Here is a 16,346-nt window from a genome sequence, read left to right as displayed (position 1 = left end):
TCAGTCTTTCTGAATTTGTTGATGTTAGTTTTGTGGCCCAACATATGGTCAGTTCTTGAGAATGTTCAGGTACACTGGAGAAAAATGTATACTCTGGCGTTTGGGGATGAAATATCCTGTAGATGTCCATCATATCCAATTGTTCTAGTGTTTCATTTAAAGCCCATATTTCTTTATTGATTTTCTGTTTGGATGAACGATCTAAAGCCATCAGTGGTGTGTTGAGGTCTACAAGTATGATTGTGTTTTGTCGTTTTTTATTTCTAGATCAGTTAGTAGATGTCTTATATACTTTGGTGCTCCTTGGTTTGGTGCATATATATTAAGAAGTGTTATGTTTTCTTGATTCAGTGTCCCCTTTATCATTATGAAATGACCATCTTTGTCTCTGATTACCCTTTTTGTCTTGTGTGCAGTGTTTTTAGATATTAAGGTGGTTACGCCTGCCTTTCTTTGGATGTTATTTGCTTGGAGAATCGTTTACCAGCCGTTCACTTTGAATTTGTTTTTATCCTTGTAGCTTAGATGTGTTTCTTGTAGGCAGCATACAGTTGTATTTTCTTTTTTGATCCATTCTGCTACTCTGTGTCCTTTTAATGGCGAGTTCAATCCATTTGTATTTAGTGTAATTATTGACACTTGAGGGTTTACTATTGGCATTTAATATATTGCTTTCTGATTGCTTTGTATCTTGTTTTGTTCTTCTCTTTTGTTTTTCTGTCATTTGTTTTTGTTTGGTTGTATCTCATAGTTCTTTCCTCTATTTCTTTTTTTTTTTTTTTTTGTATTTTTCTGAAGCTGGAAACCGGAGGCAGTCAGACAGACTCCCGCATGCGGCCGAACGGGATCCACCTGGCACACTCACCGGGGGGCGATGCTCTGCCAATCTGGGGTGTCGCTCTGTCGCGACCAGAGCCACTCTAGCGCCTGGGGCAGAGGCCAAGGAGCCATCCCCAGTGCCCGGGCCATCTTTTGCTCCAATGGAGCATCTGCTGTGGGAGTGGAAGAGAGAGACAGAGAGGAAGGAGAGGGGAAGGGGTGGAGAAGCAGATGGGTGCTTCTCCTGTGTGCCCTGGCCGGGAATCGAACCCAGGACGTTTCTGTGGTGGTTTTTTCATGGGTGGTTACCATTGAGTAATAGAAAGGATATATATTATATTCATTGGAGTACATTAATTATCTCATGAGTTCTTCTGCACTCTGTCTTCCTTTGCTACTGTTATTCTTTGTCCTGTCCTCTGTTTTGTTTTTGTTGTCATAGATGAATCTTATTTTTATTGTGATCTTGTTGGAGCTTTTATTTGTAATTTTGTTTTGTTCTTTGTATCTGGTCGGATAATGCCCTTTAGTGTTTCCTGAAGTGGGAGTTTTCTGGTGATAAATTCCCTCATCTTTCTATATCTGTGATTGTTTTTATTTCTCCCTTCATATTTGAAGGATAGGTATGATGGATATAGGTATTCTTGGCTGGAAGTTCCTCTCTTTCAGTATTTTAAATATTGGGATTCACTCTCTGGCTTGTAGAGTTTCTGCTAAGAATTCTGATAGCCTAATAGGGCTTCCTTTATATGTTATATTCTTCTTTTCCCTGGCTGCCTTGAGGATTTTTTCTTTGTCATTGGTTTGTGATAATTTCATTACAATATATCTTCGAGTAGGTCTGTTTGGGTTACGGTAACTCAGTGTTATGTTTGCTTCTTGGTTTTGAGGCTCTAATTCTTTCCACAGGCTTGGAAAGTTCTTGTCTATTTTTTGTTTGAATATGTTCTCCATTCCATTTTCTCTCTTCTCCTTCTGATATACCCATTATTCTTATGTTGCTCTTTCTGATGGAGTTTGTCAATTCCTGTAGGACTTTCTCATTTTTTTAAAATTAGTGTGTCTCTCTCCTCTTCTCTCTGTAGTGTCCCTAGTTGCATGTCTTCTATGTCACTAATTCTTTCTTCTATATAACCTGTTCTATTAGCTAAGCTTGTTACCTCATTTTTCAGCTCATGTATTTTTTCATCTGTTTGATTCCATTTTATAGTTTCAATTTCCTGGATGATATGTTCTTTTTGTTCATTGAATTGTTTTTTGATCTCTCTAAATTACCTTTCCATGCTTTCTTGTATTTCCCTGAGTGTTGTTAGGACTTCAATTTTTAATTCTCTGTCATTTAACTCCAAGGTTTCCAAGTAATTGAATTTTTTTTGTTGTGGAGAATTTTCATCATGTATCTGAGGTCAGCTCTGTCTTTTATATTCATGATATTTGATTTCTTTTTTCTTCTTTTTTTTTTTTTGGATTTTTTCTGAAGCTGGAAACAGGCAGAGACAGAAATAGGCAGAGACAGTCAGACAGACTCCCGCATGCGCCCGACCGGGATCCACCCGGCACGCCCACCAGGGGCGACGCTCTGCCCACCGGGGGGTGATGCGCTGCCCCTCCGGGGCGTTGCTCTGCGGCAACCAGAGCCACTCTAGCGCCTGGGGCAGAGGCCAAGGAGCCATCCCCAGCGCCCGGGCCATCTTTGCTCTAATGGAGCCTTGGCTGTAGAAGGGGAAGAGAGAGACAGAGAGGAAGGAGGGGGTGGGGGTGGAGAAGCAAATGGGTGCTTCTCCTATATGTGCCCTGGCCGGGAATCGAACCCGGGTCCCCCACACGCCAGGCCGACGCTCTACCGCTGAGCCAACTGGCCAGGGCGATTTCTTTTTTCTTAATGGCACTGAAGAGTAGTATTGTTAATAACACTAATAAGAGATAATTAAAAAATAAAAATTGAAAAAATACAGTGAAAAAATGGAAATTCTATTATGATAAGTGGAACAAAAACTACAGAGAATGGGGAGCTGGAACTGAGGGAAAATGACAGAGATAAAAAATGAAGTAAAAAACACACAAAATGCCACAAAGAAAAAATATGAATCCAGAATAAAATAATGTTGATAAATGGCGATCAAATGAAAGAAAAAGAAAGAAAAGAGAATAGAAAAAAAAAGTTAAGGTTTTTGAAATGCAACCCTCATAAAAAAAATAAGAATGAAAAATGTAACACCTATGGATAATGAAGTTCAAAAGGAAAGGAAATAATAAAACAGAAAGAAGATAAAATGACCAAAGTGGAAAAAACAGAAGAAAAGTAGAAGTTATAAAAAATGTAATTTTTTTCCTGGTTTTGAGAGGTAGCTTCTTTTTTTTTTGCAGATGGTGCTGTACTATACAGGTTTTGCCCCAGTGGGGCTCTTGAGCAGAGATTTTCTGGTTTGTCACTATGACAATGAAATAGGCTGGGCCTCAGTCCCATTGTTAGGTGGGGCTTGTTAGGGTTTGCAGGCTCGAACAATGCGAGACTCAGTTTTCCTGGTGCCTCTCCCCACGTCTCTCCCTCCTGAGCTAGCAGCCCGGGGACCCAGCTGTGAAGTTGCCTCTGCCACTGCTTGCAGAGCAAGAGGCTCTAAGAGCAGCCATGTTCTTCCTCCAGCACCACTCAAAGCAGTTCTGGGTAAGGCTGTGTCAACCAGAGCTGCCAGTGAGAGCAGGCAGAGCAGGGAGCCTATTGCTGATCAGGCACCTTTCTTTTTTTTTTTTTTTTTTTTTAAATTTATTTATTTATTATTCTTTTTTTTTAGAAAGGAGAGAGAGAGGGAGAGAGATAGAGAGGAGAGAGACAGAGAGAGAAGGGGGGGAGGAGCAGGAAGTATCAACTCCCATATGTGCCTTGACCAGGCAAGCCCAGGGTTTTGAACCGGCGACCTCAGCATTTCCAGGTGGATGCTTTATCCACTGCGCCACCACAGGTCAGGCTGATCAGGCACCTTTCTAAGGGCCCACGGGCATGTCTAGTATGCCTCAGCCCTCCATGGGTCTAATCTCCACAGTTTTTCTCCCTTGTGCCCTGTTTGGTTGTCTCTAGCAAGCTACGTGTGTGCCCAGCCCCTACGACTTCCGCAGTGCATTCAGAGGTCTACTCCAACCCACTTAAGTGCACAGTGCCTGTGATCTTAGTGACGGAAATGCAGGAATGTGCTTTGTGACCTGTATAGGCTCGCGGAGGTGCCCCGCCCCAACAGGTCGTTGCCTAGGGATCCGGCCTTTGTGCACTTCCTGTGCTGTTGGTCGGGGAGCCAGGACCACAAACTCTGGCTACAGCCCATGCAGAAGTCCACCACTGACAGTCTCGGGCCTAGCCCCTCCCTCCGCAAACTTGCGCACCCACACTAGAGGCGCCAGGTGGAACCACACCACCCGCAATCGCATACCGCGAGTGCACAAGGCCCAAAGCTGCTTTGGCGCCGCCTCCAGGGGCAACCTGCTCTGGCAACCTCCATCTGAGCCTGCCACCCGCGCAACTCCCATGTCCATGATCTCAGGCTGAGCCAGCACACCCTCCCCTCTGCCCAGCTTGATCATCCACCCTAGCCCAGCTTCTTCCTTAAGCCCAGATCCTCCGTTTCTCTTGGTTCCTCAGATCAGTGTGGAAAGTGGATACTCTGTTCTTTGTTTTATTTCCTTCAGAGTGGATTATATATTAAGCCACTGCTTTACCCAAACATGCCTTTGTCTGATGCGTGTATATTTCAGGTGCTCCTAAGATTGTTTTTCTGTCTCTAGTTGTTGAATTTGTTGAAGTTTCAGGGAGAGGTATCGGGAGCACCCCTTATGGTGCCATTTCTCCGGTATCACTCACTAACTACATTAAAATCTTACCCTGCCAGTAATTTTCACAGAATTGGTAAAAATAATGTATTTTTGGGTCCACAACCCTATTATTTTTATCAACTGGGTTTAGACTGATAATAGTCAGTGTAGACCAAAAATTTTCTTCGTGACCACCAAGAAATGGAGCAGATTACTTTGAGGTTTCAGTCTACAAATTGAGTAAAGTGACACACACTATAGATCCCTATTAATTGTTTCCCAGTGTTTGTGTCTGAGAATTGCAGAAAGTCCATAATAAGGAGGTGGAGAAAAAGACAAAAGGGCTAACCACATCAGCAGAGAAGACGGGCCTTGGAATTTTTATAGTTCATTAGGCAATAACTGGGCCGTGTCATTTTCCCCCCATGTGAAGAAATGCTAAAGATGAACTAGCATTTCTTTCTGTAATTTTGTATTAGGTAGATTCAGTAAAATTTATATGTTCTGAAAGTATCGACCACCATCATTAATATCAACATTTTTCTGCAAATGGCAGCCAAATTGCTAACATTTAGAATAATTTGCTACTAATAAGAATTCAGACAGATACTTCATATTGCTATGGAACTACTTCTTCAGCACTGTTTCTGATCATTGATATGCATATATAGATTTTTGTCAAGAATGAACATGCATGCTTATTATTCCACACTGTGCACACTAATAAAAGTGTTGGAGAACTTCACGTCTTTGCACGTATAGTAGTTATGAGTCCACTTACCTAGGAGCAGCTAAAAATTTATCCCTAGGTTGAATATGATAGAATGCTATTTTTAATTCTTATAATCCCTACACTGCTGTAAACCCTTTAATTCTTTAACTCTTAGAAGAGAGAGCAAGCAAGTCATATATGTAACTTATTTGTAAGACATATAAAATTGGAAGAGAATATACTATTTGCTTAATTATTTTCACATTTAAGAATATGTGTTAATGATTTTAATTTTGGTTTTATAATACCCTGAGTTATCACAGAGTATTCTAAGGGGATGGAATATTATCTGCTTTGGTGTTTCCTGAGAATTTTAAAGTATCTGAATAGCCACCCAGCAATTTCTGACCATTCAGGCACCTTGGAATTGTTGATTACTAGGAATAAAATAAAATGTCTTTGTATTATTGTCCATCTTTTAATTCACAAAGCTTATTTTAAGACTCGCTTCCTCACTTCTACTTAGTCTTGTTTGGACCCACGAACATTGTCATTTTTTGACCACAGAGACTTAAGCAGTCCTAGTCATAGATGATAAATTGATGTTGCAAGTGTTATCTTAGCTCAAGTTAAATTCCGTGCTTACTGTAATTTTAGATAGTACATCTTTGTAATTAGAAATTTTATGTATAATCCAGAAACACGTTCATGTACAAAAAGCAGTATAGATGTAATACATAATTAATAGAAATGTTTGATGTTAGTTTTACTGGAAAGTAAAATTATTTCAGTAATTTATGATAGCAACAGTATTGACTTTTTTTCTAAACAAAAAGTAGATATTAATATTATGTTTTTCAGTCTTTTTTATTAATAAAAGTTCCTGTATGGATTTGACCACTAATAAGTATATTACAGGTAGGTTAGAATTTGAGAGCTGTGTTCTAAAGCTCTGAAGGATGCAGTCAGATTTGCACAATGTCTGGGTAAATGGTAAATAATTCAGAGCTATGAATAACCAGTCGTTTGATTTCTAGTTCAGCCAGGAATGGTGATGATGGGAAAGGTGAATCTGGAGAGAAGCCTTATATTCAGTTGTTACCACTTGCGGCACTTCCAGGGCTCTTTCCCCGGATGGTTTGGGGTTGGTTCCTACCCAGAGCCATCCATGGCCTTCTTTGTGATCTCTAGCCATCTTATTTATTTATTTCTAAGTTTAATGGGGTGAAATCGGTCCATAATATGTTCTTCTTGTGGACTGAATGTATGTTTCCCCCCAAAACATCTTGAAGCCCTAACATCCCCAACAGGATGGTATTTGTTGAAGGAGCCTTTGGTAGCTAATTAGGATTAGATAAGGTCATGTGTCACGGAGACAGTGACTACTCAGAGACCACAGGAAGTGCATTGAGAGCCCTAGGGTAGACTGCCTCACAATCCCCTATGCAAGTTTCATGACATGGCCCCGACGCCCAGTCCTTAGGGGTTATATTGATACACACGAATAGAAGCAGGGATGAGAATGAGGAAATCAGGAAGCAGAGATGAGAAAGAAGAAATCAAGAAAGGGACTTTTTTTAGAGCAGACAAAAGGGCAAGGGAAGTAGCTCAAATGCCCCTACCTATTGATTGAATTAATCAGAAATGCTCATTCTGTTCCTATTGTGCTGCCTTCAGCATGGCACTGCCTTCAGTACTTTCTGTCAGTGAAGCACTGTGGCTTTTGCCTCTGGGCAGTGAGCTCGCTCCCTGTTCTGTGTTCCTATTTAGGGCCTCTACAATCATGGGGTGGAAGTCCTTGTCTTTTAAGAAAAGAGAGCTTCCTCCCCCATCCCTACTCTTCGCTCATATAGAAGGTAGCCCACAACATGGAAGGTAGCCACTTAAAATCAAGAAAAGAGGCTTCAGAATGAAACCTAGTTTGCTGACACCTTGATCTTGGACTTTCCATTCTCTAAACTGTGAGAAATAAATTACTGTTAAGCCACCAAGACTAATACAGATCTTTTAGAAGGTGTCAGTAATAACCACATGCTTAAACATGTAACACCAAGTCACAAATAATAAAACAGACATAACTTACATTCATATAGAAAGTGGCTACTGCTATTGTCTAGTCCAGTGGTCGGCAAACTCATTAGTCAACAGAGCCAAATATCAACAGTACAACGATTGAGATTTCTGTTGAGAGCCAGGTTTTTTTAAACTTAAACTATATGGGGTAGGTACATTGTTATTAACTTAATCAGGGTACTCCTAAGCTGACCAAAGAGCCGCATGTGGCTCGCGAGCTGCAGTTTGCCGACCACTGGCCTAGGTGACTTAGAAGGTTGTGTTGATTCAGTGTCAGAGATATGCCAGTCTACTTGATTTACAGCAGAGGCAACAGACTATCATGACTACTTTGAGCTTGGCATTGCTTTAAGGAGGAGTCACTGGTGCTGGGTGTTCTTGGGTTCTAGGTTTATCTTTAGTGTATATATAACTGGTTTTTATAATCAAAAGTTTGTGGACCTGTCAAATTATATTTGAGTACAACTTAAAAGCTTTATTGTGTCATATAAGTAGTTCTGTGTATGTATGTATGCATAGATCTATGCCTTTTCCACTACATTGCAAACATTTTGAATACTATAAATTCACAATCTTTGTATCCCCTACAAAATATTTGCTCAGTGCCTTAATCAGGCTGGATGCTGAATGTGTTTTGATGTAATTGAATATATTGCAATCCCTTCATATCCAAGCAGCCACTGGATTGTTAACGAATCCATATTAGATGGAGTTAATTAATATCAGATGTGACAAATAAAGGCTAGTAAGATTAAATGCTGCCACGTGTATTTCTGTCAAGCTCTTGTAGAGATTGAGGTTATTGGGCCTGTTTAATATGAAGCTTTGGTGTTTGGGATGACTAAAACAAGTTGTTGTTTATTGGATTGTATTTTATGGCATTTCTTCTCTGGTCCAGGTGCAAGTGAGGCTTCTGTGTGAGCCTCTGTGCCCCTTAAACTCCCATAATACTTTAGCTATATCTTTTCTTAGCAGTTTAACACTTGGTGTTATGGGTAGTCATGTACATGTCATATCTTTTACTAAATTGTAAGCGCTTTGAGGGTAGCTGTATCCATGCTTATCCAGTTCTCTAGTATGTACAACATAATAGGTACTCAAATACTTGAGTATTAGTACAATAATACAGGTTCTGAATTAGGTCCTTACCGTTTTAAAATTAATTACCATTCTAATATTTGATCATTAACTATGAATCTAAAATACTTTGATTTTTCATGAAATGTAAACTGTTCCTTGTCATCTTTTAAATAAATTGCTCCTTATTTCATTTTATATTTGAAACATCCACAAGGAGACAACAGTATAATGAACCCTCATGTAAACATTGCTTGTTGCTGACAACTATATATCCAAGGATAATCATTCATTTCTTAAACTAGGACCCTCATAAATATACCTCATTTATTTACAGTGAATTATAACGAAGGTGTGAATTCATACCTACAGTACTTTAAGTGATGTGTTTTTGTGTTTGTGTGACAGAGAGAGAGGGACAGACAGGAACAGACAGACAGGAAGGGAGAGAGATGAGAAGCATCAATTCTTTGTTGCAGCACCTTAGTTCATTGATTGCTTTCTCATATGTGCCTTGATCGGGGGGCTACTGCATACCAAGCCACCCCTTGCTCCAGCTGGTGACCTTGGGCTCAAGCTGGTGACCTTGGGCTCAAGCTGGTGATCTTCGCTCAGAGCAGATGAGCCCGCGCTCATGCTGGCAACCTCAGGGTCTCAAACCTGGATCCTCTGCATCCCAGTCCGACACTCTATCCACTACCGCCTGGTCAGTACAAGTGATGTGTTATAAATTTTGTTTTTGCCTTTTGGGAAGAGTTGGATTAATATTTTTTAATGCTTGATCTAACAAGTCAACACTTTGACATTAAGTATGATATGTAAGTCTGATAGTATTAATTGAAAAAGATTTTTGAATTGGAAATTAATTTGGTGTGTTGATAGAGATAGAATTCTTATTTTGGGATACATCCCTGCTGGTCTGTCTCTATTAGACTCATGTCTGGGATGAACTAGGCAGAATTCACAGTGGCTTTGATTGAGACAAATAAGACTGTGGCAGTTCTTAGGCTGTTTGCAAGACCTGTAGCTAGGCGCTGAGCCATTTTTACGGAAGCAGGAGTCTTTTCAAGTGTTATGTATTTCAGAGGGTCCTGTGTGGGTGCTGGTTTATGCTTGTGGCAAAGGCAGTGAATAACTGGGAGCAAGGGATGAGTAAGCTTCTTGGAAGCCATTTTGGCACTCTGGATCTTTTTTATTTTAAAGCGCTATGAAATGGTGCATTTTAATTTATGTCAGGTAGTAGCAGATATATGTATTCTAATGAACCTGAAATCTATGTTTATCCTTTCATTTCTAGGATCTAGTAAAGCATTTCTTCTTTTTCCAAAACTTGAAATAAATTTCAGTTTATAAAATTTGTAAAAGTAGTACTTGCTTGTTATAAAATACTCTGAACATGCTCCTGTAGGTAACAAATATCCTTCTTCCATTGTTGTTGTGAATGTTTTGAAAGAAGTATGATATATTAGCACGTCTTGTTAGAGGATCTGGCATCAGCTTTCTCTCCACAAATAGAATTTGTTCTGTTTATGAAAGTAATGCATGTTTGCTTATAAACAAATCTCTCTGGACTTCTGACCGCCCTCAGACCAGCTGCAGAGCAAGTGCCTGTGCACTGTGTGTTGCCGCTGGGGGTTCTACCTGCCTGAATTGCTGCCAGCCTTCTGGCTGTGTCCACACATTGAACTGGTGCACACTCCCCCCCACCCTCCTTCTCTTCCTCTCTTATTTTATATTACAGATTTTATTTTAATATATCTTAAGGCCCTGTCCGGTTGGCTCAGTGGTAGAGCATTGGCCTGGCATGCAGGAATCCCGGGTTTGATTCCTGGCCCATCTGCTTCTCCACCTCTCCCCCTCTCCTTCCTCTCTGTCTCTCTCTTCCCCTCCCGCAGCTGAGGCTCCATTGGAGCAAAGTTGGCCCGAGGGCTGAGGATGGCTCCATGGCCTCTGCCTCAGGCGCTAGAATGGCTCTGGTTGCAACAGAGCAACGCCCCCAGATGGGCAGAGCATCGCCCCCTGGTGGGCATGCTGGGTGGATCCCAGTCAGGTGCATGCGGGAGTCTGTCTGATTACCTCCCTGTTCCCAGCTTCAGAAAAATATATAAAAAAATATATCTTAAATTTCCTGTGGTTTTTATATGTATGTATAAAAACACATACTACTAAAACTATTTATAAGGAAAACTATCATGTTTTAAAAAGCAATGTAGACTGTCCCCAGGATATGAATAAGATGACAGGTTCTGTTGGTTTGTTCTAAAGTTGAATTTGTATGTAAGTTGGAAAAGGTACATTTACCTATTAAATGCAACTTAGACATATGTTTATCTTAGCATAGTATTTATTTTGCCTTTATGTGTATATAAATACTTAAACTTTATTTTTTTTAGAGAGAAAAAGACAGGAAGTTGAGAGAGATGAGAAGCATCAACTCATTGCAGCACTTTACTTTGAGTTTTTTATTTTGTTTTGTTTTGCTTTTAGTGAGAGCGAGGGAAAGATGGGAGCAGACGGACAGGAAGAGAACTCTGTTCTTTGCTGTGGCTCCTTAGTTGTTCATTGATTGATTTCTCATTATGTGCCTTGATGGGGTAGGGTGGGTGGTTTCCAGTTGAGCCAGTGACCTTTGGCCTCAAGCCAGCAAGCATGGGATCATGTATTGTAGATCAGTGGTAGTCATCCTGGTCCCTACCGCCCACTAGTGGGCATTCCAGCTTTCATGGTGGGCGATAGCAGAGCAACCAAAGTATAAATAAAAAGATAGATTTAACTATAGTAAGTTGTTTTATAAAGATTTATTCTGCCAAACTTAGCAAAAATCCGACATAAAGTACTTGGTAAGTAATTATTATTATATGCTTTAACTTGCTGTCACTCTGCTTTATAAATTTTATAAAGTAAAGTAACTTCCCTACTTTATAAATCACCATGACTGTGGAACCGGTGGGCGGTTAGAAAATTTTACTACTAACAGAGATACAGAAGTGGGCGGTAGGTATAAAAAGGTTGACTACCCCTGATGTAGATCCCACGCTCAAGCCAGCAAACTCTGGGTTTCCAGCCTGGCACCTCAGCAATCCAGGTCAATGCTGTATCCACTGCGTCAACACCAGTCTGGCAATACTTAAACACTTTCAAACCTATAGAACCTATCTCATTCATAACCTGGAGACCATGTGTATATGCGCACTGAATAAAATTTGGAGTGTATGGTGTAAGGAACTAAGTAAAATCTCTGTAACTCCCTTCCCCAGATACTCGTTTTTATGATTTTGTTATATATTTTCTGTGTGTATAAGCGATCATGTAATATTAATAAATCTGTAATCATTGTACATTTTACCACCACAGGTGCCACGTCATTAATACTATTAAATATTTTGTATGTTAGGGATTGGGCATACCAAGACAACCAATATATGATCCTATTCAAACCATCTTGGAGTTTCTACTCTTAAGGTGCCTTATAAATGGATTATAACAATCTCAGACTTCTAGGAGTTTGGATTCTTAAGAAATCACTTAGCTTTTTAAATTTTTTTCATGTGAGATGAGAAAGAATATTTGGATTTGTGATGGGGAACAGCAGTTTTTCTTGTTCAGAGTAATCTTTTAATTTGATAGACAACAGTATATTGTCTTTTGAACTAAATTTTCAAATATACTCAAAAGTAGAGATAATATTATCAGTCCCCATATAGTCAGCACTAATTTTTTTTTTTGAGAGAGAGATTAAGAAGGAAAGTAAAGGGGGGAGCAGGAAGCATCAATTCATAGTAGTTGCTCCTTGTGTGCCTGGACCAAACAAGCCCAGGGTTTCAAACCGGCCAGGGCCACCTCAGCATTCCAGGCTGACACTTTAACCACTGCACTGCCACAGGTCAGGCTCATCACTCATTTTTAAAATATCAAGATTTGGCACACTTATCTTAGCTCTTTAAATGTTCTTTTTTTCCTTGCTCTACTAAAGGAAATTTCATATCATAGAATTTTACTCCTATAATTTTAACTATTCATCTTTAAAACATATGGTTGATTTTATTTTATTTTTTTTTATTTATTGATTTTTAGAGAGAAAAGAGGGAGAGAGAGAGAGAGAGAGGGAGGAACATTGATCTGTTCCTGTCTGTGCCCTGACCAGGGATCGAACTGGTAACCTCTATGCTTTGGGACAATGCTCCAACCAACGGAGCTTTCCAGCCAGGGCTATTGTTGATTTCTTATATAACTATAATTTATTGTTATACCTACAAAGTTACTGAAAGGTTTTGATATCTGATACCTAAATTTTGCTGGTAAGCTAAGGTTTTTAATATGTAAATCATCAAGTGTTTGTATTGTGTAATGCTCTCATTGAAACAGCCATATTTCTTTTTCAGATTAGTGATGATGAACCAGGCTACGACCTAGATTTATTTTGTATACCTAATCATTATGCTGAGGATTTGGAAAAGGTGTTTATTCCTCATGGACTAATTATGGACAGGTTAGTAAAATCTTAAACTGAAGTTTTTGTCATATTAATTTCAGGTATCTGCAACTGTATTGAGTACTTTAATGTTTGAGCATAAACTAGACCAGTTTGTCAAGCAGTAACACATGTATGTTTTCTATTTTAAAAGCCCTCTTTACAAAAAAGGCAGGGAGGGTTTACTGATTACCAGCCTATGTCCCGGTATACTGGGAATCTGTAGGGAGTAGAATAAAGTAAACATTGAAAGGAGATTAGAAGAATGAACTCTAGCCGCAGTCTGCTTTCTCAGCCTTGAACTTGGTAATGGGCTGGTGCTGAACCACACAAAGGCAAGGTCCCGTTTGGATTCTTTTGCACATCTAGCTTGAAATTTTCCCCGTAAATGAAACGCAATGAGAAACTTTACTTGGCATTTAAATACTTGCCTTGTGTGTCAAGTTATTTTGATTTTGCTTTTAAAATGATAATATGAATGCATGTGTATTGTGGAAGTTTCTAACTAAAGAGGCTACAAATCAGAGCAGACTTTGTTTTCAGCCTCCTGTGTATGTTTCTTCCCTACATACTGGCTATGCACATGCGCTATATGGAAATATACCCAAATATTTTAACATATGGCTATGTACTATCATATAGGTCTCAAATTTATTGGATTTTTTTCATATTGGTATATCCAGAGCTCTCCCATTTATTTTATTTTTTAAAGATATTATTTATTGATTTTTAGAGAAGGGGGCGAGAGAGACAGAAAGTGGGGAGAAGCGGGAAGCATCAGCTCCTAGCAGTTGCTTCCTGTGTGTGCCTTGACCGGCAAGCCCGGGGTTTTCAACTGGCCACTTGAGCATTCCGGGTCAGTGCTCTACCACTGAGCCAGCACAGGTCCTGCCCCATTTATTTTAAAGGTTGTGTAGCATTCCATTTTCTGCCTATTCCATAATTAATTTAACCAGTCATCTGTTGATTGACGTGCAAAATTTCTCTATTATTTTGGTTTTAAAGACCATACTAGAAGGGAACATCCTTTTATACATGTTTCGCACTTGCTCAACTTTATCCATGTGGAAATTTTGGGTCAAAGGAAAGGTGTTCATTGAATGTTTTGATACAGCCAAATCATTCTCCAGAAACTTACGTAAATTTTCACTCCCAGTGGTGTGAGAGTACTGTTTCCCTCCCAATCTCTTCTAATACTGTATATTATCAAGAAATTTTCATCTAATCAGAATCTGCCAATCTGATAACTGAATATGGTATCTTATTTTAAATTGCATTAAAAAAAAATTACAGCCTGACCAGGTGGTGGCATAGTTGATAGAGTGTTGGCCTGAGACTCTGAGGACCCAGGTTCAAAACCCCAGTGTCGCTGGCTTGAGAGTGGGCTCATCCAGCTTGAGTTTGGGGTCACTGGCTTGAGCAAGGGGTCACTGGCTCTGCTGTAGCCCCCGGTCAAGGCACATAAGAGAAAGCAATCAATGAACAACTAAAGTACCGCAAAGAATTGATGCTTCTCATCTCTCTCCCTTCCTGTCTGTCTGTCCCTGTCTGTCCTTCTCTCTGTCTCTTTCTGTCTCTGTCTCTCTGGCTAAAATAGAGTAAATTTTTAAAAAATTATCATAGATGTTGTAGTATGGCTGGATTTTGAAGGTTTATGTCTTTGCTTTATGAAGCAAGGCTATATACTTCATGGGGGCAAAGGATATATTTTTAGAAGTTTAATGCCTAAAGGATGTTTGTTATGACATTTTTATTATTAATTTCTATTCAATTCTGAATTTTATTTCTTCAGGACCGAGCGCCTTGCTCGAGATGTGATGAAGGAGATGGGAGGCCATCACATCGTAGCCCTTTGTGTGCTGAAGGGAGGCTATAAATTCTTTGCTGACCTGCTGGATTATATCAAAGCACTGAACAGAAATAGTGATAGGTCTATACCTATGACTGTAGATTTTATCAGGCTGAAGAGCTACTGTGTAAGTATATTTAAGGCATGTTTATTCAATAAAAGTGAAAAAGAAAACGGTAATTTCCTGTATGGTTTTGAAGCCTTGCTAACTATTGTTACATGTTTATTGCACTTAATTACAGTGAGATTTTTTTATCACATCCAATAATACTTTGTATCCAAGTGAATATTGTCTTTTTCAAGCTAGTCACTTCAGAGGTTATGTACTTATTTTAAAGGTGTTTTATTTTAATTTTATTTTTTCTACTTTTAAAACTTTTAATAATTGCTTTTGGGACTTGGGTGATCACTTGTTTACTGTATTCTATTGGTGGCTGATGTCTCCCCTGAAACTGGATTGGTCTGCAGGGAAGTCAGAAGGCATACGGAGCTAGTTCAGATAAATAAGTTATCAACAGTTACTCCCTTGAAAGCACGTAGAGCAAGAGCATCGGCACAGTGAGGAAACCACTTTGGATTCAGTCACTCTGTGCCACAGAACCAGTGCAATCTGGACACGTTAATTGCATCATCCACAATTTCTTTGATTGTGTGAATGTTTAATTTTTATTACTTCATACTGTTGCTTTGTTTCTGCTTGCAAGTTGGCAGTGTTGTTCCTGTGAGTTACTATTTTCCTTAAAAATGGTGTCTCTCCTAGCTTCAAAGGTTAGAATAAATGCCCATTTTTGCTGTTTCATGAGTCATTATTGTAGCCATCTTTGTAGAAACTCACCTTCTGTTGGCATTTGCATTGAAAATATGACCACTTACGTACATTGAACTTTCAGCCTTCATTCTCTTTGGTAATCATCTGTTTGACCCAGTTTTTGACCTTTTTCACATTCTCGTTAGTCCAGTAGATGATTAGATAACCACTAAAGTATTATAGACATTTCCCTACCTCATGAAAACCCTTTATGCGTATACAGCATGACATTACTTTATATTTGTAAGCTCCCTTTAACTTGTCAGTCTTGTTTGAATTAAAGACTGTTTAAATACAAAATTTGGATTTTTACTCAACACGTTTATTTATTTATTATGCTTGTTTACACTAAGATCTACTTTTAGTCAGTATAGCTGCCAACAGTATTGTTGCCTGGTTTTTTGGTTATTGTTATTTTACTTATTATTTTTTTCTTTTTCCGAAGCCAGAAACGGGGAGGCAGTCAGACTCCAGCATGCGCCTGACCGGGATCCACCCGGCACGCCCACCAGGGGGGAATGCTCTGCCCATCCGGGGCATCGCTCTGTTACAGTCAGAGCCATTCCAGCGCCTGAGGCAGAGGCCACAGAGCCATCCTCAGTGCTTGGGCCAACTTTGCTCCAATGGAGCCTTGGCTGCGGGAGGGGAAGAGAGAGACAGAGAGGAAGGAGAGAGGGAGGGGTGGAGAAGCGGATGGGCGCTTCTCCTGTGTGCCCTGGCCGGGAATCGAACCCGG

General features: G+C 39.7%; 1 protein-coding gene across 5 annotated transcripts in view; it reads left to right on the top strand.

Moving 5' to 3' along the window:
• Window positions 1–16,346, top strand: part of HPRT1 (hypoxanthine phosphoribosyltransferase 1) — a 197,184-nt gene that overhangs the window by 7,628 nt on the left and 173,210 nt on the right. For all 5 annotated transcript variants that reach the window (XM_066248636.1, XM_066248640.1, XM_066248639.1 and 2 more), the window contains exons 2-3: window positions 12,865–12,971; window positions 14,746–14,929. In XM_066248636.1, coding sequence (XP_066104733.1) covers window positions 12,865–12,971; window positions 14,746–14,929 — 291 coding nt within the window. The remainder of the gene's footprint in view (window positions 1–12,864; window positions 12,972–14,745; window positions 14,930–16,346) is intronic.

Source organism: Saccopteryx bilineata, chromosome X (genome assembly GCF_036850765.1).
Source record: "Saccopteryx bilineata isolate mSacBil1 chromosome X, mSacBil1_pri_phased_curated, whole genome shotgun sequence".
NCBI lineage: Eukaryota > Metazoa > Chordata > Mammalia > Chiroptera > Emballonuridae > Saccopteryx > Saccopteryx bilineata.
The sequence above is the reverse complement of the archived record's forward strand: the minus strand, read 5'-3'. Positions and strand labels throughout refer to the sequence as shown.